Below are 22018 nucleotides of genomic sequence, written 5' to 3'. Positions count from 1 at the left end.
CACACAAAACTCATGAATTCTCGTGAATTTCCTTAAGATAGAAAAAATAATGTTTAGGTGAAGAGGTGAGATCTAACACGTTTTCTAACCTCTTTTCTAACATGGTCCAAAACACACAAAACTCATGAATTCTCGTGAATTTCCTTAAGATAGCAAAAATAATGTTTATGTTAACATGTTAGATCTAACACGTTTTCTAACCACTTTTCTAACATGGTCCAAAACACACAAAACTCAACGGTTTGACACATGCCATATGCCATTTTACTCAGAATTTTGTGCTGAATTCAGCAAAAATAATGTTTATGTTAACATGTTAGATCTAACACGTTTTCTAACCTCTTTTCTAACATGGTCCAAAACACACAAAACTCATGAATTCTCGTGAATTTCCTTAAGATAGCAAAAATAATGTTTATGTTAGCATGTTAGATCTAACACGTTTTCTAACCTCTTTTCTAACATGGTCCAAAACACACAAAACTCATGAATTCTCGTGAATTTCCTTAAGATAGCAAAAATAATGTTTATGTTAACATGTTAGATCTAACACGTTTTCTAACCTCTTTTCTAACATGGTCCAAAACACACAAAACTCATGAATTCTCGTGAATTTCCTTAAGATAGAAAAAATAATGTTTAGGTGAAGAGGTGAGATCTAACACGTTTTCTAACCTCTTTTCTAACATGGTCCAAAACACACAAAACTCATGAATTCTCGTGAATTTCCTTAAGATAGCAAAAATAATGTTTATGTTAACATGTTAGATCTAACACGTTTTCTAACCACTTTTCTAACATGGTCCAAAACACACAAAACTCAACGGTTTGACACATGCCATATGCCATTTTACTCAGAATTTTGTGCTGAATTCAGCAAAAATAATGTTTATGTTAACATGTTAGATCTAACACGTTTTCTAACCTCTTTTCTAACATGGTCCAAAACACACAAAACTCATGAATTCTCGTGAATTTCCTTAAGATAGCAAAAATAATGTTTATGTTAACATGTTAGATCTAACACGTTTTCTAACCACTTTTCTAACATGGTCCAAAACACACAAAACTCATGAATTCTCGTGAATTTCCTTAAGATAGCAAAAATAATGTTTATGTTAACATGTTAGATCTAACACGTTTTCTAACCACTTTTCTAACATAACTATTTACAAGCGTTTTACATGGTATATGTTGCGATGGTTCATGACTTTAAACAGTTTTGTAGCTTCTATTTCTTCTTTTAGTACATCGAATGTTTTAACTATGCCGAAGGTTTCTTTATACTTCTTCTTGACGTCAGATAATAGGAAATCGTCAGCAGTTGGATAGTTTTTGTTCAGAAATGCTAACATGTCCATTTTATCTTCTGCTGGCTTTTCTGCTTCTTTCTTTAAGTCTGCATAGTCGTTTCTCATACGTTCTATCTCTTTGACGGAGTAGTTATATCTCCTCATTGCTGCTTTACATTTAGAACATTGCGGGTTCATTTTTGCGTTATATTCTGAAACCTTACCTGCTAAAACAACTAAGGCGTCAATGGTTTTCTTTAACTCAAAAGCTGCTGGTTTTATCTGTTCATTCCATACTTTACCTCTTCTATCTTTATCTCTTATCTGCCATACACATTCTGCAACTAATGAAACAAAGTTGTCGTATGTCTTAAATTCTTCAGATTTATATATGTCAGAAATATTTTTATAAACCATGTCGCAATCTTTGTCCATAACCTTATGGTTGCAATGAAAACCAAGGAATTCATAATTTACCTTTCGTATGAACTTCTTTATTTCTACTGAGTCAGTTGGTTTGACTTCAATTTCGTCAAATTCAGGAATAGTGAGTTTTTGTTGTTGGATTTCAGGTAGTTTAGGCAAATGGTCAATAATGTCCTGCATTTCATAAAGATATTCTTCATTTTCTTCATCCTGTGCGGTACAGTCTAAATTACTTGTTAAAAGTTCTTGCTTTATCTTCTGGATTTCTGTTTCAAAAGTATATGAAGAAGGAATGAAGCTTTTCATTTCTACTAACATAGATGTTGGATTCATAACTAACGAGTTTGGTGCTGTTGTTGCTAACATGTTCTTACAATAAAAATAAAAAATATTTTTAAAAAAAACTAACTTTATTCTTAAGGAAATTCATGAAAATTCAAGAGGTTAGAAAAGTGGTTAGAAAACGTGTTAGATCTAACCATCTACCCGACATTCTCGTCAAATACAAAAAAATGAAGAATAACTTTCACTTTTTCATTATATAACTGTTATTTTTGACGAAGTGAAGATTGACACTTCGTCAAAAAAATCCCTGAAATCATATCTTACATACAAAATAAAAAAATAAATAAAAATAAAACTAACTTTATTTTTTCTATCTTAAGGAAATTCATGAAAATTCATGATTTTCGAGAGTTTTAGACCATGTTAGAAAAGTGGTTAGAAAACGTGTTAGATCTAACATTCTAACATAAACTTTATTTTTGGTGAAAAATGACCAAATTTCATGAATTTTCACAAAAGACCAAAAATAAACGCTTTACATGTATTTTTCAGCAACTTCGTCAAATAATTTTATAGCTTTATCTATCTCATCTACTTCAAACGTTTCTTTACCTTTTATGGGAGCACCATACCTTTTCTCAAACTTTTCAAGTAGTTCTGTTTCTGCAGCTCTCATATCATTAGCAAACACAACCTTGACTCTATTGACTGTACTGTCATATCTTTGAGTTATATTATATGTTCTTCCTATCTTATATCTCTTTGTATTGAAGTCCTTCGGTTTCTGAACGATGTAAAGTAAGCCTTCACTGCAACGTTCCGTATCGAATGAACCATATGTTATGAAGTTATATCCAACAACTGGGTCTAACCATAACAAAACTATTGGTATAAGACTTTTGTCTATAAGATATGCTCTTGTTCCATGAAATGCTACTGATATCATAAGCTCAGGATTTCTTGTCAAAATTTTCTGAGTAGAAGCAATTCTAACCCAGTCCTTTGCTTTCTTTCCAGATGGAGATATAATGTCTGACAAAGAATATTTGTTGTATTTCTTTGAGTATCTTACGTTTAAATCACCGATTCTAACCACTTTGGTGTCATTGTCTATCTTTCTAACTGTTTCAAACTCAATGTTTGTCATTTCTGTTCTTACATACAAAATAAAAAAAATAAATAAAATAAAACTAACTTTATTTTTTCTATCTTAAGGAAATTCATGATTTTCGAGAGTTTTAGACCATGTTAGAAAACAGGTGAAAAAACGGGTGAGATCTCACCTCTTCACCTAAACATTATTTTTGGTGTAAATTTCATTGACTGACTGACTGACTGACGGCACAAAGTGGCATAACGAAAACATTAAAATATGAAAATTCATGAAATTCAAGAGGGTGAAAAAACAGGTGAAAAAACGTGTTAGATCTCACCTCTTCACCTAAATTATATTTTTGGTCCGGGAACAACTTTCTCTCAATTGGAGCTGTGGCATAATCTTTGCCAAGCGTCCTTGGATACTACTTCCAAACAGAGAGAACCCTTTCCCAAGAATGAACCAAATTCTCAGAGCACTGTTCCACTTCTCTGGTCAACAATTCATTATAACCTCAGAAGGCGACATCCAACCAGTTCAGTAAACATCTCATTTTAACTCACTTTTTTATGTTTTTTGTGAAAGTGTCAAAAATAAATTGTTTTCATGAGTTTTCTACGATGTTAGAAAAGTGGTTAGAAAACGTGTTAGATCTAACATGCTAACATAAACATTATTTTTCAATACTTTTTCAGCACTTTTCCGTAGTTATATATGAAAGACAATTCGAGATAAAAGTCATAGTACAATGGAATAATATGTTGCACACCATTTGTTGTGAACCAAACTTGAAAGTCAGAGAAACTGTTACTAGGTGGTTCGTAGAATTTAGAAGCAAAGTCATAAAAGTCCTTACCAATACATAGAAAACTATTGTTGCTTGAACTGAAACTTGCATGACACATAACATTTTGAGGGTCAAACACGTTTCTATAAACTGTCAAATCTGCTGGTGGAAGTATAAATTTAAATGGACCATCTGGTGGTAATGGTTCGTTCTGGTTTAGTAACCGAAGAAATTGTGCCCAAGAACGTTTGTCTACTTTCCAAAATAAAAACTCTGTATCTCTTGGAGGGTTAATTTCAATCTTTTGAAATGAAACGGTGGAGTTCATCTTGTCATATTCTAGTTTCAGATAGTATGTTCCATTTAGTAAAGAGTCGTATTTTCTTGAAATTCCCAATAATATTTGTTCATTTGAGTTTGAAAGTCATTTAGAGTTTTCTCAAGACTTTCGTCTGAACGAACTGTAAAGATTCTCATTTCGTCAAATTTGTCTATTAGACCATCAGAACCTTTATACTGCCCATGAAAATATACTACGAACATAAATGCGTTAGTTCTATTTGAAAACAAAACTCTTCTAAATCCTATTGCCTTTGCATCTGAAGGACTTTGAAGCCAACGAATTGGATAGTCAAACCTGTATGCTCGGGATGAAATTTCTTCATCTGAAATAGTCCTACCAGCATTTGTAAAGATATAGTCTAACGGTTTTGTATCTGCTACTTTTGTTCTTTGTTTTTCAACCTGAAGCATTTAATATATGTAAAATATATTGTTTTAAAATGGTATGCCATTTCATATTTCTCATCTAACAAACAAGTTTCCCAACGGTCTTCTCCAACAAACTCAGCGTACATTTCAAATAAAATTAAAAAATGTCACTTTTTTAAAATAAATTTTTTATTTCATGCAATGTTTTATTTCTGTGCCGTCTTCAAGTATGCCCCAATATTTCCTTTTCGATATTACATGAACTTCGGAAAATACCTTATCTAGCTTAAAACAGCCCATCTTTTCACCGACCATTCCCATTTCAATGAGTTTGTTATAGCCTTCTTCGTTCGTCATGAGTGCGTCAATGTTCTCATAGTAAACCTTGACTTTGGATTTGACTTCGGAGAAGAATTTGTTGTACTCGTCAAGGACTGCCTTTGCGAACTGAGGGTAAGACCAATGTTCGACAATAGGTTTTAATGTGGTTACTAAGCCACTTTGACCTTGAGTGAATTCGTACTTCAAAACAAAAGGAGAAAACCTTTCAACAAAGTTGTCGACCTTCTCATAATGTTTACTCTTCATCTCTTGAGGTTTCTTAATGGAATATCCCCATGTCGAATTCATAAGCAATTTGAGTGTCATTGCAAGTTTGGGGTTTGAAGCTTTCCTAATATCATACAGTTGTTGTATGACTTTTCCAACTGTATAGTTCCTTCCCGGGAACTCACCATCTTCGTTTGGAATTCCAGTCGGAATATATTGGACAAACCTCATGTACGCAGCGTTAAGGTCGACATAGTATATCTTTTCGTTTGAGTCGAACTTGTCGCAACCAATTGGTCCAGTTTGTGGAAATTCAAGTGAGTCTCTTATCTTCTGAGAAACTTCTCCTGTTATCTCATAAACATCGTCGAAGCAACCTGTTTCATATAAAACCTTCTGACCTAACTCAGATGCTCTCCAATACAATTTGACGTCAATTGGATGTCTCAATGGAAGTTTGTTTTATAGCATCTTGAAGTTCTTGCAACCTCATTGGAAGTTCTTCTGGTTCAGGTTGGTATCCGAACATACCAACTCCTTGTGGAACTGTGTACTTCTTTTGTACTAGAACTTTGTCTGGAACAACTTTTGGTCTTGCTAACAATGAAAAGTTTGCTTCGTCTTTTGGTACAAAAGTTTCTGTCAGCTTGTCATCTGGAATTGGTTCCAACAAACCTTTCTCGAAAAGAATGTTTACAGCTCTGACAATGTTGCACTTGCCTTTTCCGAACAATGGGTTTGTAAGACTTTCGTTCAACATGAAGTGGTTGTGGACAATTACAATCTTCAACCATGGCAATTTGAACTCAACAACATAGTCGTCATGTGAAGAACCTTTAGCTGTAGGTATGTTGACTCGGATATTGACATTTGCCAACGGTGCAATTTTTGCCAATTGACCTCTGAGAATGTACCTTGTCTTCACACATGACTCAAGATACTTCATCTTCTCTTCTGTAACAAGACCAGAGTTCCTGAGACATGTAAGAATGCAAGGTTCGTTGACAATTGTTTCAATTGAATTGTAAATTCCATACCTTGTCAAGTCAATGTCAGACTTATTTATGAAGGGGAAGTATCCAGCATGTTGTCTGACTGCTTGAGGGTTAGGTTGGTACCATTCGAACTTGACACTTGCAATTCCTTCAATTGCATTCAAAATGTCTGAGTCGGAGTCAACCATTTGTTCTCTCTTTGTAGTCTTGAAAGCGTCAAGAAGTTTTGCGGCTGTTTGTTCATTGCCATGTGCATAGTAAATGTGACCATCCAAATCTGTTATGGTCAATCTGAGATTGTGTCCTTTCTTATTTCCGTCTTGTATGGCAGCAAGTACTCCCATGAAGCCTTCTTTGTTCTTTCCTTCGTCAAAGTTTACTGTAAAGGTTCGACCAGATGTAATTTGACTTCTAACTTCACGAACTTTTCATATGCATATCTTGTTCTTTCCATGGGAGCATGTGTGTCTTCACCTTTTCCTTTTTTCCTTCTCAAAGGATGCAATTGTTCGTCATGTTTCCAGTAGAATCTGGCAAAGCTGTCGTGTCCTTCAACTTGAGGTTCACTAACATCGAAAGGCATGTCCATAAGACGTTCTTCTTCTAACCTCTCTAGTCTGTTTGGATAATTGGCACGTGCTGTTTCCAAATCCATTTCGTAGCGAAGACCAGACAATTTGTCATAGACTTTTATGGGTCTTCCCTTCTATATTTAAAATTCTTCGAAACTCTCCAACCATATCTTTGTAACTCTGCTTTTATTCTAGCAGACTTTCTATCCATTCTATATGGGGGCATTTTTATAAAAATAAAAAAATATTTTTTTCTTTACTTTACATAAACCGCCTGCTGCCATAAGTCTTTGACGCCAACCCATACCAGCTAATGAAGGTTGACTTGGTTTAGTTTCCAAACTAAACTTTGGTTTTGGTTTATCTTCAGTTTTTGGTTTTCTTCTTCTATCGGTTTTTCGTCACTTTTCGGTTTCTCTGACTTTACTTCACTTGCAGGAACAGTTGTGTCGTCAACATCTTCATAAATATCATATCCATTTGTTTTTGTTTTCCTTTCAACTTTTTGGTGTTTGTTGTAAAGTTTAGAATATTTCGACTCTAAGTCAATGAGATGTTCTATAATGAACTGTTGGTCAGTGAAGTAAACTTTTCATCTGTTGTCTCGAAAGTCCTTCAGACTTCAATATTTTATTTGTGAGAGTCTGTTTCTTTTTTGAGATACTAGCCGTTCCATTTTTTATTGAAAAGTGACTTGTAGTTAGGGTTTTGTATTTCCAGACCTGGCACTTTCTATTATTGAATTTTCTCTTCATCTGTAAGTTCTTTGACGGTTTTGACAATGGTTCTGAACTGTGTTTGTGGTGTCAAATCTACCGTTTCAACTTCTTCGGTCATTTCATCTCAGTAAAAAATTTTAGTTTGGTTTGTTTTCAACTGGTTGTTGTTGTTTTTTAAGTCGGTCTAAAACTTCCTGAGGTATAGGAAGAACTTGACAAACACGTGGTGTAACTGCTGGAAGCCGACAAATCCATCTTGAACTTATTTGTCTCAATGCTGCATTGTTCATTTCATCTCAATAAAAAACTTTACATTCCCACGTTTGAGGCGGTTGAGGTTGGTTATTGTTTACCCACTGTTGTGCATGGTTATATCCTCTGTTAAAGAATCTTTCACCTTGGTCCATATAGTGTCCTGCTTGGTTATAGTAGTCATTTGCTTTGTTATAATAGTTTCCTGCTTGTCTTCCTACATTGTCCATCCATTCTTGAACTTTCCTCTTGTTTCAGGATTTGGAATAAGATTTGTTGCATCTCGTGCTACATCCCAACCTTTCTGTACAGTTTGTATAATAGGTTGTGCTTTCTCTTTCAGTATACCTAATGTACTCAAAATCTTCCTTCCAATTCCAAATGCACCTCTGGCTATTGTTCCCACTGCGGGTAAAAATCTAGATGCAACTCCTGCTAATGCGCCAAATAAACCCATTTCTTATGGGTTAAAAAATGACGAATCCAAACAAGGACCCCTATGTTTCTAAGGCAACAAAGAAAGCACTCATGATAAAAATCTTTAGTTCAACACCAAATGCTTGGTTTATGGATATCTTGGAAAACATTCCGAGGTATAGAGAAGATGGACCACCATACTGGTTAATATTGTCGGTCAAAACACAAGATACTGTGAAGCCATACCATTATGGTCCAAAAATATTTTAGATGTGAAACTGCTTTGACAATATTCGTTGACAAATACCATCCAACAAAACTGACATCTGACTGTGAAAGTTCTTTCAAATCAGATGATGTAAAAAACTATTTGCGTTCAAAAAATGTAAACCAATATTTCATTGTCGACCAAAACCATTCTGCTCTTGGTGTCATTGACGGTTGTATAAAAATGTTAAGAGACTTAAACCAACCACAAGGTGGTGAAGCAAATGAAATGTCATATGACGACAAGTATAGACACTTCTCCATGGCAAAGATGAGACAAGTTTTAAATATTTACAATAACCGTAAACAAAAAGGTTTGGAAACCACTCCCGAAGAAATGAAAAACAACCCTGACTTAGAGAAAGACTATATATTTAATAATTTAGTCAAAAGAGACAAACAAGAAAAGAATGCCGGGCTTCAAACTTCAGAAAGGAGACAAAGTAAAAATAGAAATACCTAAACGCGACCCATATGAAAATACTATTGACTATGACACAATGGGAACCCGACAGGTACTCACATTCGGTGTTCGTAAAAATAGAAGAAAGTATACAAGAGAATATTATGAAGTTTTAGGCAAACATGGCAAAATGTACACACTGCAAGCAGAAGATAAAACTACTATTGTCAGACCTCGTTTCAAACTTGTCAAAGTTCAAGGTGGTATACTTTCAAAGACAGTTCCTAACAAATATAAGACAACTCCTGACGAATATGCTAAAGAAGTGAAAATGACGACTAAGCAATTCTATACCATGCGTAAACTGTCATGTAAGGGGGGCATGTATTCTTTACTTTGTCCCGTTGTTTGTGTATATCCTGAAACGAAATGTGTATGGTTTCCTTCTCCCTGAGTGTCACTCCAGTAACAATTTATAGCAAACTTAACGTCGTCTTTAACATCATATCCTTTACCTTTTGTCATTCCTGACCAATCCCAATATCTATGCTTATGCCAACCTGCTTGAGATGTACTTAAATCTATGTAGTGACTGTGTGCAGGTAAATTTTCACCTGAAATCGTTTTACTTCCACCTGTTTCCTTTGAAGAGTTTGCACAATACAAAAACCTGTCGACTATTTTTCCCATGCACCAACACCAAACATTACTTGAGGACCTCTTGCTTCCATAGATGTATAAATAGAACCTACTGGGTTCATTAAATCAAACATATGAGATATTATAGGATTGTCTCTTTTGAACTTAAAATATAGTGCAACTATTTCAGGTTTCTTCTGGTTTGTGTCAGAATATTTTTTATAATATAATCTTATGTTTTCAGGGTAGGTAAAATCTTGACTATAATATTTATTTCTGTCATCTGTATAATAATATATTTCTCGTTTTTTCTATTGCATTATATCTTTTATATCTATAATAATCTAAATATAATGTTAGCTTTTGTTCATCTACATGTGGTGTTCTGACGTCATCTCCATAGTCATAATAATATGGTGCTGGAGCTGGGTCAGGCAATGTCATATCTGTCATTCATAAACTCTTAAATATTTCTTTTGTTCGTCTCCATATAAGTTTAAGTAGCAGTTGTTGTCTAATGGAACTTTAACTTGTGTACCATCATTCTTTTTATAGCTTACATACATTTCATTGTTATTTTTCGGAATGAGTTTATACCGTGTACCATTTTCTAAGGACTGTACCAACTGCCATCTAAAATATTTATTTTCTTCATTGACAGAAAAGTCACCAACAATAGTTTCAATATTTTTTGTTCCTATCAAACTTTGGTATATTTCATTGACATATGTTTTATCTGCTTTATTTTCAAGGCTAACGTTTAAGTCTGTTATTTCAGAAGATGTATGTGTATGTCCAACGGCACTTTTCATGTTTAAGGTTTCTTGTAAGTTTGTAATATTTGCAATGGTATGTGTATGTCCAACGGCACTTTTCCTGTTTAAGGTTTCTTGTAAGTTTGTAATATTTGCAATGGTATGTGTATGAGTCTTATCTGCTTTTGTCTCTAATGTTTCCTTAAGACTTGGTATTTGGTTAATATAATGTATATGAGTCTTTTTAGAATATTCGTTTTCAGCTCTTGTCACTTCACTTGACATTTTATTGTCAACATATGTTTTGTCTGCTAGTTCAGGATGAGTATGTTCTTTTGTTGCATAAGCATTGTTAGCTCTTTCTTCTTCTTTTGCTATTGCATCGTCTACATATTCTTTGTCAGCTTTGTTGTCAACATCTGCTTTCAAAAGAAGTTCATTTATAGGTTTCTCGTTTAAAGTTCCTTTTGTTGGATTTATACAGACAGTATGGTTCTTATTGTCTTGAAATAGAAACTCATCTGTCATTGGGTTTAATGTCAGTTTTAAGTTTCCTTCTTTCAATGACTCAGATATCTTAGAATAGTTTGAAAAGTTTGTTGTGTTCTTATTTAGAGCTTACATAATGAGTTGTCGGTTGTGTTGTATTTCTCTCATAGACGCTGTTTCATTTGACATTTTTATTATAGATAAAATATGCTTCCAATAGAAAAAGAAAATTCTAGAGTTGCTACAACTAAACCATTAGATGAACTTTTTACTAATGTCGGTCAAAAGTTTGAGACAGATACCGTAAAGCATGAAGGCTATCGTTTTGACTACCCATTAAGATGGTTAAGAGACCCATCCGTCACAAAAGCTATTGGCTTTCGTAGAATGAAGTTCATTTCAGAAGCCATACATGGTTTCCCATTTACGGTCGGTTTTGAAGTTCGATACTATAACAAAGAAAAACGTATGTATGAGAAATTTGAACAGGGAAAACTTTTACAAGTTAGTTTGCTTATAAATTTAGAAACAACTCTTCAAGCTTTTCAAGAAAAAATAAACGATATCTATATTGAATATGCAAATCAGTATAACATTGACGAAGGAGAATACCATCTCGATATTATTTATGACAGGAAAAATGCAACTGTTAAAATCAATAAAATAGAAGACCTTGGAGAAAACGTTTATATTTCTACAAAATATAACAACTTGGCATGGTATAGATTTATGAGGATGTTAAATCAGCCTGCAGCATATCCAGTACACCCGGACTATTATGAAGTCGAAAACCCTAATGGAACATATGAAAATATTTTCGACCAAGATGCTATTATTGTTCATGCTTCATTTTCTGGCGCCCAAAACTCTTTCTTATGCTTGGCAAATGACTTTTACGAAAAACCTACAAAGTTATACGAACCACCAAGTGGAAGTATTTCAGACTTTCAAGTATGGTTTACTACAGATGGAAGAAAAAGAATAATTCCATTATACCATGTGTTTTACTTAGAACTTAGTTTCATATACAACTACTATCGAACGGTAAAAATATAATTTTTTAATACGGTTGAGGTGTTGGATTTGGTTGCCAACTAGACTGTGGTGCAGGTTCAGGCTGTTGTATAACAGGAGCTTGTTCTTCTGGTTCAGGGTCTTTAGGTATAATACCAACAAACTGACCTACTCTTTTACCAATATTTTTGACACCGTTCCAAATTCCTCTTCCGACAGATTTTATTCCATTCCATATACCTCTTCCAACTCTTCTGAAGAAGTTTCCAATACTACTGAAGAAACCCATTTTACTATATGTAAAAATCTAATGTCCGCCTAGTCTCTTACGTTTCCTGTTGAGTTCCATAGCATTCTTTAACTGGAGCTCATACATTCTGTTTCTCCTCTGGTAGAAAACATATTCTGGGTCAACTCCTGTGTTCGCGTCATCTGCATAAAGTTGTTTATATCCCACTTCAGGGTTTGTATAAAACTCTTTCCATCTCATATTTGCATACCATGGTGGCAAACCTAACGCAGCGTCATTTGACATGGCAGTTTGCATTTGTACATCTGTTGGCACTTGACCATAGTTTGCCATTGCAGTTTGTATTCTAACTTCATTTGGAATATTCTCTGGGCTTGGTTGTCCAGGTTGCTGTGCATTCGCTAAGTTCTGTGCGTCCATTTAATATTAGATAAAAATATCTCTTACGAGTACATATACTGAACATTTGCAGGCATTGGTTCATCTTCATATTCTCTGTACTTTTCTGCCACGTCAAATAAATAAATGACACAATGGAAAAAACCTAAAACAAGTAGTCCTATTTCAAACCACATTTACTTACTAATAAAATTTCTTTATTGTGACACTTTCTCCAGTTTATAGGACCTCTCTCATATTCTATCTTGTCATATTTAAACACATAGTCATGTATGTCCTCTAACCATCTCATAACGGTTTCCAAACCACTTTTATCGGATGTAAAGTAAAAGCATGGATGGTTATGTATAACGTCTAAAGTTTCTAAAGAGTCTCTCAAAGTCCAGTCTACTTGGTATTGAAAATCCCATGTGTTAAAGAACGGTGGGTCCACTATAAAGAAAACATTTTCCTTGTCTTTATATTTTTCATACAACTCTGTCCAACGACATCTCACAAACTCTATACCCTCAATATATTTTTCTATGTTCTCTTTGAAAACATTTGTATAGTTAAGATATAAAACTTTTGACATAAGTGTTTCAATGTCATGAACTCTTATAGTACCACCATATAATAGTCTAGCAGATATACTATCCCAGTCTATATATTCTGCTTTTTTCAAAACCTCTCTCACAATATTTTTCTTATCTAATGGTATACGTTCCATCTTACCTATAGGTATCTTTTCTTTTAACTCTTTCAATATGTTGTTTGTGTCTGGAATATGTTTGAGACGGTCCATATAGTTGTCGAAGTCATTGCATATAATCTTTGAGTCAGGAAATACGGTATGACATAAATGGGATATATAGAAACTTCAACCGAACAAATCTACAAATGTTAGACCATTCGGTAGTTTCTTAAGTTCTCTCAATATAATATCTTTACATCTACTCTTATTTCCAAAGAACGGTAACGGTGGTTTTGTAAAATTCATTTATATATAATAATAAAAATGTTTTTACCCGAAAAGTGACAGAAAAGTGACAAAGCATGAAAACATATATAATTTGTGAAAAGCGACACATTATATAATGTTTTCGACCCAGAAGACTAACAATTTTCCGAATAAAAACTTCATTTATACTAAACATCTTCGGGGCTAGAGGGCGCAACGCGCCTGGAAGCCCTCCAAATATAAACTTCATTTATACTAAACATCTTCAGGGCTAGAGGGCGCAACGCGCCTGGAGGCCCCACTACCTTTTTTTTTGTTCAAAATATGAAATTATGCATAGGATATTAAAATTTACATGTTAGCAATTTTTTTGAATTGCTTTCAATTTTCATATTGAAATTTTTCAGATTTTTTTCTGAAATAATAAGCAAGAATATCAACCTAAATAATATTAAATTCCATGCGTTAATTTCCCCTCAAAAGTCATTGACCGCCTCTCAATCTAGATTTTGTGAGTACTTTATATATACAAACACCTGGACACATTTCAAAAAGCATTGTAGAATCTGATTTTATTTCTATATTTTATAAAATTAATATATGTTTGTATGGGAAATTCGGGAGATTCAAAACTCAAAAATTAAAACTCGATAATTTTAATATATCTTGATTCACATTTGTATGTATATTAGTATTAACTTATTAATATTTATCAACTCCATGATTCAAATTTATTGATGTCAATAAAATTCATTTATATTATGAATATTAGACTATGTATGGTATGTGAATTCTGGTAACATTAAAATCTCATATACTGGCAATTTGGCACTTTTTGTCACTTTTCTTGAAATTTTGGATTTTCCAAACTCGATTTTATTAATTGTTTTAGAATGCCGATATAATGTATAATTTATTTGTCCAATCAAATTTTAAAAAAGTTCAGTATTTGCCGTTTTAGACTTCAAGCTCGCGACACATTAACCGCTTTTTTAAAAATTGAGACTGACAAAAGGGGGGAACTCATTTTTTAGACCAAAAAAGTGGCACCTGAGTGTATTGTTTCTGCTTTATCTGATCATTGAAGCGGAATTGATCCACATTATTAGTATGAAACAATAATATACTAGGGACTAAAGAATGTTAATATTACAAAAACCCAATTATTCGATGTTCAACTCATCATATCTTGCATTAAAGTTCATACCTTTATTTTTTCGAAATATTACAACAGTAGCAACCTTACGTATTACCAATGATAGCCAGAGTACTATTTTGGCATAAAAAATTTAAAACGATATTAAAACAACAGATTGACTAGTCATTCTGGTATAGTATTATGCATACTATCAGGTGATATTTTCTCAAATATCTTAGCTTAGCTTCCGTTTGATTATGAGATACAGATCTAATGTTGCTTATTTTATAGCCATAGTCACTAACTGATAACATTATTATGATAAGAAGACTAAATGTACGAGTTTAATATACGTTTGATTCAGATTTATTATCGAAATACAAATCACAATATATATCTTGAACTCATCTGTGAATAAAATCATGATATTATTGATTGTTTTCTAGATATTTACAATATTTTCTAAACATGTGAAGATAATCCTTAATTTGAACCAGAAATACTTTTACATTACTAACAATGGATGGTTATCTATATAGAATAATATATTATTTTTGATAGTAAACTATGGCTGATTTATAATTTTGTAATATATACTTCTTTTCTATATCTTTGAAAAATCGTTTTATGAATTTGCTGTATAATTGATATATTTTAGTAGAAAAATTATAGAATAACAAAAATAAAAAGGTTTTATCGATTTATAACACAATGAAAATGGTTTATTTCTCTCTAAATTATAAATTTTCAAAAAAATTAACCTCATTTTTCCAAAAAAATCGAGAATTGAAAAAAACGTTATCATTTTCTAGAAATTTGCTTAGGCTTTTTCTAAAATGGAAAAAATTTGGAGAAATTTACCAAGGATAACTTCATTCTAGGTGTCCAAAGCAATTGCTATCAGTCAAAAAAACCTCGAAAATTTTAAATATTGATATCGATTTTCATCAAACACTTAAAATAGATTGTTTGCAGTCGATATCATCACATATTATTAAATTCTAATATACTTGAACATACTACAAATCGTTTTTGAAACTTATCAACAATTCGCGCAATTTAACAAAACTCCAACTCTCATATACAGTTCCCATTACCACAATCCCATTTTAAGAAGAAATGATTAATAAAATCTAAGATCTAACTATTTATTTACCCAATTCGAATAATATTTTTTAATTATAAATCCTTATTTGTGCATGTTTTATATACAGATGTAGAAATAAAAACGAATAAAGTGTTACTTCAAAAAAATACCTAAAAGCATCCTAATCAATAAACAATTTACTTTTTTAGCATCGAATTTTGCTCGTCTTGAGCCATATTTTTCGTTTAATTTTCATAATACGATAAAACATATGCGTAATCAAGTAAAATATGGATATTTTAGAAGATTATAATATATCTCGAAATCAAACGAAAGCCATTCTGTGAGTCCATACACACTATTACTATACTTCATATGTCAAGCATAATGGGAACAATTTTGGTCGATACCTTTGTTGTCAACGAAGTTCCCCCCTTTTGACTGACATCTCTAAAATCTTCTAAAAAATCCAAATATCTAATAAAATCATATCATTAAAATTTCTCTCAATTTTATAAATTTTTATAAATTGAGACTGACATCTCTAAAATCTTCTAAAAAATCAAAATATCAAATAAATTAATATCATTAAAATTCCTCTCAATTTTAAAATTTTTTATAAATTGAGACTTAGATCTCTAATATCTTCTAAAAAATCCATATCTCACAAAAAACTAAGTTTTATTTTCACATTCAATTTCCCAAAAAAAATCTTTTTACATAACATCAAGGCAAAAATTTGAAACGAAGTTTCAAATTTCTCAAGCTTGCATTCTGGGCACTTACGTGCCCAGAATGCTAAAAGGCGCGTAGCGCCGTCGCTGAAAATCAAATTTATTATAATAATTATTTTATTATAAATCGACATATTATAACATACTGGTGCAATACGTCAATTTATTTCACCTCTAAATCCAAAATACTTCAAATGAGATCACATTACAGTCTTGTCCAAAATGATATGAAACATCTAAAGTATCTAGTCCAAATTACATAATATCCGGACATTTTAGAATCAGAAAAGAGTAATATGAGTCACAAATATAAATCCTTCCTAAGCCTAAATTTCATTGTAAGACCTCGTAAGGATTATTGCTTCGATTGAGTAAGTTTATATCCCTAATATTTCATGTATGAAAATGTAGAAGCATGGCTCAAGAAAACAATTTTGTTCATCTAATATCTCAAATAATACAATAATGATGCAGTCGAAAACCTATATTACAGCAACTAAAGATGCAAATATATTGTGTTTCTGATTTGCAAAACACTTAAAGAAGATCTTGTGGAAATCTGACTTCGAAATCACTCATTTCAATGAATGTAACAGCTATATGACGGACTAGATCAAGTGCTGCTTAGGATTCCAGCAAACGGAATTTCAGTGATTGCCCATACAAATAAAAAATCCACTCTGTCAAATTTTATACTTTACATGTTGTCAAATTTGTAAAATTCAAAATTTTTCTTTAGGAAAAAAATCACAATGATATGAGTCTCTCTGAATATAAGAAACAACTTAAAGATTGCTTATTTGAGAATGACTTTAAAACACTTGAATCATTGATGTGTACCCAAAAAAGCGAAGAAGTAAAAGATTTAATAGATTTATTCAATACGCCGTCGCAATTTTCTTTATTTACGAACAACAAGTACAAAGAACTTCCAACAGAAGGATTATCGTTAGTTCATATTGCTTGCTACTTAGATTCCGTAGAATGCTTAGATTCTTTAAAAAAAATTTACAAAGAAAACCTTTCAAACATCACAACTGCCAAAAATACCAATAAACCCGGCATAACAGGTACTTACAAACCAATTCACTATGCTGTATTGGGCGGTAGTGTAGAATGCGTTTATTACTTATTAAATGAAGGAATAGACCTGAATGAAGTCATAAAAGACACAAGATCACCACTATACATCGCTATTGTCAACAATGACCTTGAAATGGTCGAAACTTTAATAGATAATGGAGCAGAAATTCCTCCATACCAGCCACAAAATATTTTCGATCCAATTAAAACGGCCACATTAAGTGGAAACTTCAAACTTTTAGAATATCTACTTAATAATTACCAACAAACAGAAGGAATTTTAACATCTGTTGTTACATTAGCAGTTCAGCTTAATTTAACAACTGCAATACGAGGTTTGATCGAATGTGGTTCATTTGACCCTAATTATGAGAATCCAAATGTCGAAGGACCTTTAATTGCCGCAATTAAAAATAAGAATTTGGAAGTTATCAAGATTCTCTTAGAAAAAGGTGTAGATGTAAATATACCATTCGGTTATGAAAGAATACATCCAATACATTGCGCAGTTTTATTCAAAGATATTGAAATTATTGACTACTTACTCAGCCATTCTGCTGATCCTAATGCTGCTGACTTATACAAGAACACACCGATATTCTATGCGTTAAAGTTAGGTATTGAACAAAATAAAAATAATGGGAAAATTGATTTTCCTATAATTGAAAGAATAATAGAAATTCTTATAAACTATGGAGCAGACATTAATCTAGGAAGAGAATCAAAGCAAACTCCGCTTCAATTTGCTTTAGATAGTCCAGAACTTTGTCAAAAAGATTTTATTAATTTTCTAATCCAAAATAAGGCAGATCCTGATGCTCCATATTATGTAGTTGATGTTAATGATCCCCAAAAATCAGGATCTAAGTATTCAATTAAGAATTCAATTTTATATAATATGATTCAAGTTCCAAATGAAATTTCAAATATTTTCAATCCGAATAAGAAGGAAGAGAATGAAAATAAGTTAGAAAAAGAAAAAGGAAACAAATTTGTAAAAGATTTTAAAGATTTATTCAAAAATCTTAAAGAAAAATCAGAAAAACAAAAACAAGACAAACCCGAAAAGAAAGGTATTCTTGGATCACAATCCGGTGGCATGCCATCAAAAATTATGCAGCTTTCTTCTAAATTTAAAGAGAAACCACTTCAAACTAATCAATCAGTTCAGCTAAAGCCATTGAATATTCATACAAATAATAATAACAATGGTCTAATTCGTCAGATTAGTACACCACCAAATATAGATGCATTACAAGGACAACAGCTTTTGAATAAGATTCAAAGACAAGGAACGAAAATTGAAAGACTTGGATCTAAGTCAAATCCTGTTCAATTTATTAATGATCAATTTGGTTTGCAGTCGAATCAGCCACAACAAAATGGTCATTACACACTTGGCCAGCCACTCAAAGCGATGCAAGATAAAGGAATCAATGGATCACAATTAAATCCACAAAATTCTTTATTCCTAATGAATCAACAACAAAGATTGCATTATATGGCTAATCCACAAAATATTCAGTCATATCAGAATAATAATGGCTTGCAAATGAGACAATTTAATCAAGGATTACAAATGAGTCAGCCAACCCAGAGTTTGCAAACGATTCAACAACAAAGATTACAACCGAAACAGCCAACACAAGGATTACAAATAAATCAATCACCCCGTGGATTACAAATGATTCAACAACAAAGAATGCAAATGGGTCAACTAAATCAAGGATTACAAATGAGACAACCAACTCAGAACTTGCAAATGAGTCAACCAAATCAAAGTTTACAAATTGGTCAGCCAAATCAAGGATTACAAATGAGTCAGCCAAATCAAGGATTATTACAAATGATTCAACAGCAAAGAATGCAAATGGGTCAGCCAAATCAAGGATTATTACAAATGATTCAACAGCAAAGAATGCAAATGGGTCAGCCAAATCAAGGATTATTACAAATGATTCAACAACAGAGAATGCAAATGAGTCAGCCAAATCAAGGATTACAAGTGAGTCAGCCAACTCAGAATTTGCAAATGAGTCAGCCAAATCAAGGATTACAAGTGAGTCAGCCAACTCAAAGTTTGCAGTTGAATCAAATCAGAGATCAAATTTTGGGCCAATCACAGCAACATAATCAAAATATTCCTCAAATGTTCCAACAAGGATTTCTTCAACAGAGACAACAAAACCAATCTCAATTTGAACCCCAATATAAGCAACAGCAAGTCATCTATTATCAGATGATGCAGCAAAAATAATTTTGTTAAAAACTTTTTCCAACTATATTTTATATAGAAATAAAACCTTTGTTAAATAGTAATAACTTTTTTCGCCTTCAAATGATTTTTTTTTATTGGAAATTCTTGAAATCTCCAATTCCGTCAATGAAAGATGTATAAATCCACTATTAGGAAATTTTGAAGATATAATATTATATAATAATGTGTGGAATAATATGTAGGCATTATAAAAATGATACTTAAATAATGGCTATAATGTATCCCAATATTTGATAGTTTGATCGCAATTAGTGATTGTGTTAATGTGGAGACAGTAGGTCTTGGAATTGTGTAAGCATCTAAATTTAAACATTGAATGTAAAGATAAATTGAGAAATTTTAGATATATATATATTCATTATAAACGATTATGAGTTGGTACCTAAGGCGTTATAGATTAATTCCATGAATTGATAAGGAAATCGTATATGAAATTTGATGGAAAAAGTGACAAAATGGGAGGCGATTTATCAGTTGTTGGCGAGAATCCTTCAACTCAACCAGCACCATTAATCAACTATATTCAACCTATTGAAACTTATGATCCACGAGAAGTGATATTTGATTCACCTCTTGGAAATATTACGCTAATGATCAACGAAAATGAGAATGATTTTAAATATTTTGTTAAAACGTTAAATATAGATCTAAGTCAAACTCAAAATGCATCAAGATTTTTCAAGGAAGTTCAAAATCTCTCGCTTTCATATTTCCCAACTATTTTACCTTTCGCTGGCTTTACAATTTCCAATCCTCACAATGGAAGAAAGCCTGCTGTAGCATTTGATCACTATTCTGGGCAAAAACTCTCAGAAATTTTAGAATTAGAAACAAAAAATCAATCTCCAGAAACATGGGACTTAACAATGAAAATCCGCACATCTCTTGGTGTTGCCTTAGCTTTGAATTACATGCATGGCTACCGTTGTCCTCACGGAAATTTAAATGCAGATAATGTAGTTTTCGGAGATGATTTCTGGCCATATCTTACTGACTTTTCTCTTAACAACTTCTACGACGAGAATACAATCAAAAATTTAGTTCCTGGAGAAAATCATCCAATTTGGAAAGCTCCAGAACTCGAAGGAGAGACAGCTAAGACACAGAAAGGCGATGTATACTCTTTCGGAATGCTTGTTTTCCAATTATTCATCGGAAAAACTCAATTCGATATTATTTCCAATACTCCCGACATTTACCAGAAACTTAAGAGCAGCACGAGACCAAAAATACCAGATAATGTACCTCTCGAGATCAAAAACATCATACAATCATGTTGGGCCCCAAATCCAAATGATCGACCAACAATGTCGAACGTCATCAAACTTTTCGAAGAATCCATTGGCGCAATACCGAACATCAACCTCAGCTTACTCGAAAAATTCCGTGAGCGCATCAAAGCGGAGAATTCCGACATCTCAAAAGCGCACACCGCATTAACTGTCGCACAATCTGGCGATGCATCAGCGCAAAACAATTTCGGAGTTATGCTTTTGAATGGCAAAGGTGTTCACAAGAATCTTGGTGCCGCAGCGAGGTACTTCCAGTTATCAGCGGACCAAGGATCGATGGAAGGAATGCACAACATTGGCTTTGCGTTAGAAAACGGCGCAGGAGTTAAAAAGAACTTGCCTTTGGCCATTCTTTATTACAAGGCAGCAGCAGACAAAGGATCCAAAGCTGCACAGAACTCATACGCTCAATGTCTGATGAAAGGAAATGGAATAGAAAAGAACATCCTTGAAGCAGCGAAATACTTCAGAATGGCCGCACAACAAAACTCAGCTCCTGCTCAATACAGGTTAGGTTATTTGCATGAAACAGGTGAAGGAGCAGCTATGAACTATAATGAAGCATTAAGATACTACAAAGCTGCTTCTATCCAGAAATATCCTCCTGCAATGTATAGATTTGGTTTGATGATTTTGAATGAAAAAGTGACAGGTCAAAATGTTGCTGAAGCCAGGAAATCTATTATGACAGCTGCACAAATGGGACATGCCAAATCATGCTGTCTTCATGGAAGTGCTTGTATAACAGGCGATGGCGTAACAAAGAATGTTGATTTCGCAAGAAAAATGTTTGAAAAGGCAATTACAAAGAAAGAACCAGCTGGCTATTTCGGATTGAGTGTTTTGTGTTTGTTGGATGGAAAGATTGAGGAGGCAAGAAAGAATATGAGACTGTCTGCTTTAGGTGGTTATTGTGATGCAATTAAAGTCTGGTTGAATGTTTCTGAAGATGAAGCAGAAAAACAAAAATTAAATGAAGAATTACAAAAAATTGGAGACATAAAGGACTCTGTTGTACCAATACCTTCTGTATTTAAAGGCTCTAGTATAACCCCTACAATAGAAGGCGTTGCAAATGCGCTAAATGTTAAGTAAAATTTTAATAAATTTTAATTGTTATAATAAACTGGTAGTTTTTAATATTAACTA

General features: G+C 32.9%; 8 protein-coding genes and 2 pseudogenes across 10 annotated transcripts, besides 1 other annotated feature; 3 read left to right on the top strand and 7 right to left on the bottom strand.

The window, feature by feature from the left end:
- Window positions 1–10411: part of a mobile genetic element that runs on past the window's edge.
- Window positions 1170–1490, bottom strand: TVAGG3_0560480 (organellar and viral DNA polymerase type B; the record flags this gene model as incomplete). The annotated part of the gene is made up of 1 exon (XM_051238487.1): window positions 1170–1490. One exon carries the CDS (start codon window positions 1488–1490, stop codon window positions 1170–1172), a length of 321 nt encoding a protein of 106 aa, XP_051096311.1.
- On the bottom strand, window positions 2693–3150 carry TVAGG3_0560470 (organellar and viral DNA polymerase type B; the record flags this gene model as incomplete). The annotated part of the gene is made up of 1 exon (XM_051238486.1): window positions 2693–3150. A coding segment is annotated over one exon (458 nt), but the record flags the coding sequence as incomplete, so codon positions are not given.
- Window positions 3780–4639, bottom strand: TVAGG3_0560460 (annotated as a pseudogene). The gene has a single exon. A coding segment is annotated over exon 1 (860 nt).
- Window positions 5843–6796, bottom strand: TVAGG3_0560450 (annotated as a pseudogene). The gene has a single exon. A coding segment is annotated over exon 1 (954 nt).
- Window positions 7570–7722, bottom strand: TVAGG3_0560440 (uncharacterized protein; the record flags this gene model as incomplete). The annotated part of the gene is made up of 1 exon (XM_051238485.1): window positions 7570–7722. One exon carries the CDS (start codon window positions 7720–7722, stop codon window positions 7570–7572), a length of 153 nt encoding a protein of 50 aa, XP_051096309.1.
- Window positions 10412–10861: 450 nt separating the features above from the next.
- On the top strand, window positions 10862–11588 carry TVAGG3_0560420 (uncharacterized protein; the record flags this gene model as incomplete). The annotated part of the gene is made up of 1 exon (XM_051238484.1): window positions 10862–11588. A coding segment is annotated over one exon (727 nt), but the record flags the coding sequence as incomplete, so codon positions are not given.
- A 126-nt stretch (window positions 11589–11714) lies between these two features.
- TVAGG3_0560410 (serine threonine-protein phosphatase family) lies at window positions 11715–11957 on the bottom strand (the record flags this gene model as incomplete). Its single annotated transcript, XM_051238483.1, has 1 exon — window positions 11715–11957. One exon carries the CDS (start codon window positions 11955–11957, stop codon window positions 11715–11717), a length of 243 nt encoding a protein of 80 aa, XP_051096307.1.
- Window positions 11958–11975: 18 nt separating this feature from the next.
- TVAGG3_0560400 (uncharacterized protein) lies at window positions 11976–12338 on the bottom strand (the record flags this gene model as incomplete). The annotated part of the gene is made up of 1 exon (XM_051238482.1): window positions 11976–12338. One exon carries the CDS (start codon window positions 12336–12338, stop codon window positions 11976–11978), a length of 363 nt encoding a protein of 120 aa, XP_051096306.1.
- A 4618-nt stretch (window positions 12339–16956) lies between these two features.
- Window positions 16957–19740, top strand: TVAGG3_0560390 (spectrin binding; the record flags this gene model as incomplete). Its single annotated transcript, XM_001579988.1, has 1 exon — window positions 16974–19556. One exon carries the CDS (start codon window positions 16974–16976, stop codon window positions 19554–19556), a length of 2583 nt encoding a protein of 860 aa, XP_001580038.1.
- Window positions 19741–19872: 132 nt separating this feature from the next.
- On the top strand, window positions 19873–22001 carry TVAGG3_0560380 (ERAD pathway; the record flags this gene model as incomplete). Its single annotated transcript, XM_001579989.1, has 1 exon — window positions 20033–21964. The coding sequence occupies one exon, from the start codon at window positions 20033–20035 to the stop codon at window positions 21962–21964; it is 1932 nt and encodes a 643-aa protein (XP_001580039.1).
- Between the last annotated feature and the right edge of the window lie 17 nt (window positions 22002–22018).

This window comes from Trichomonas vaginalis, chromosome II (assembly GCF_026262505.1).
Source record: "Trichomonas vaginalis G3 chromosome II, whole genome shotgun sequence".
NCBI classification, from domain to species: domain Eukaryota; phylum Parabasalia; order Trichomonadida; family Trichomonadidae; genus Trichomonas; species Trichomonas vaginalis.
Note: the sequence above shows the minus strand (reverse complement) of the source record. Positions and strands in the feature narration are given on the sequence as shown.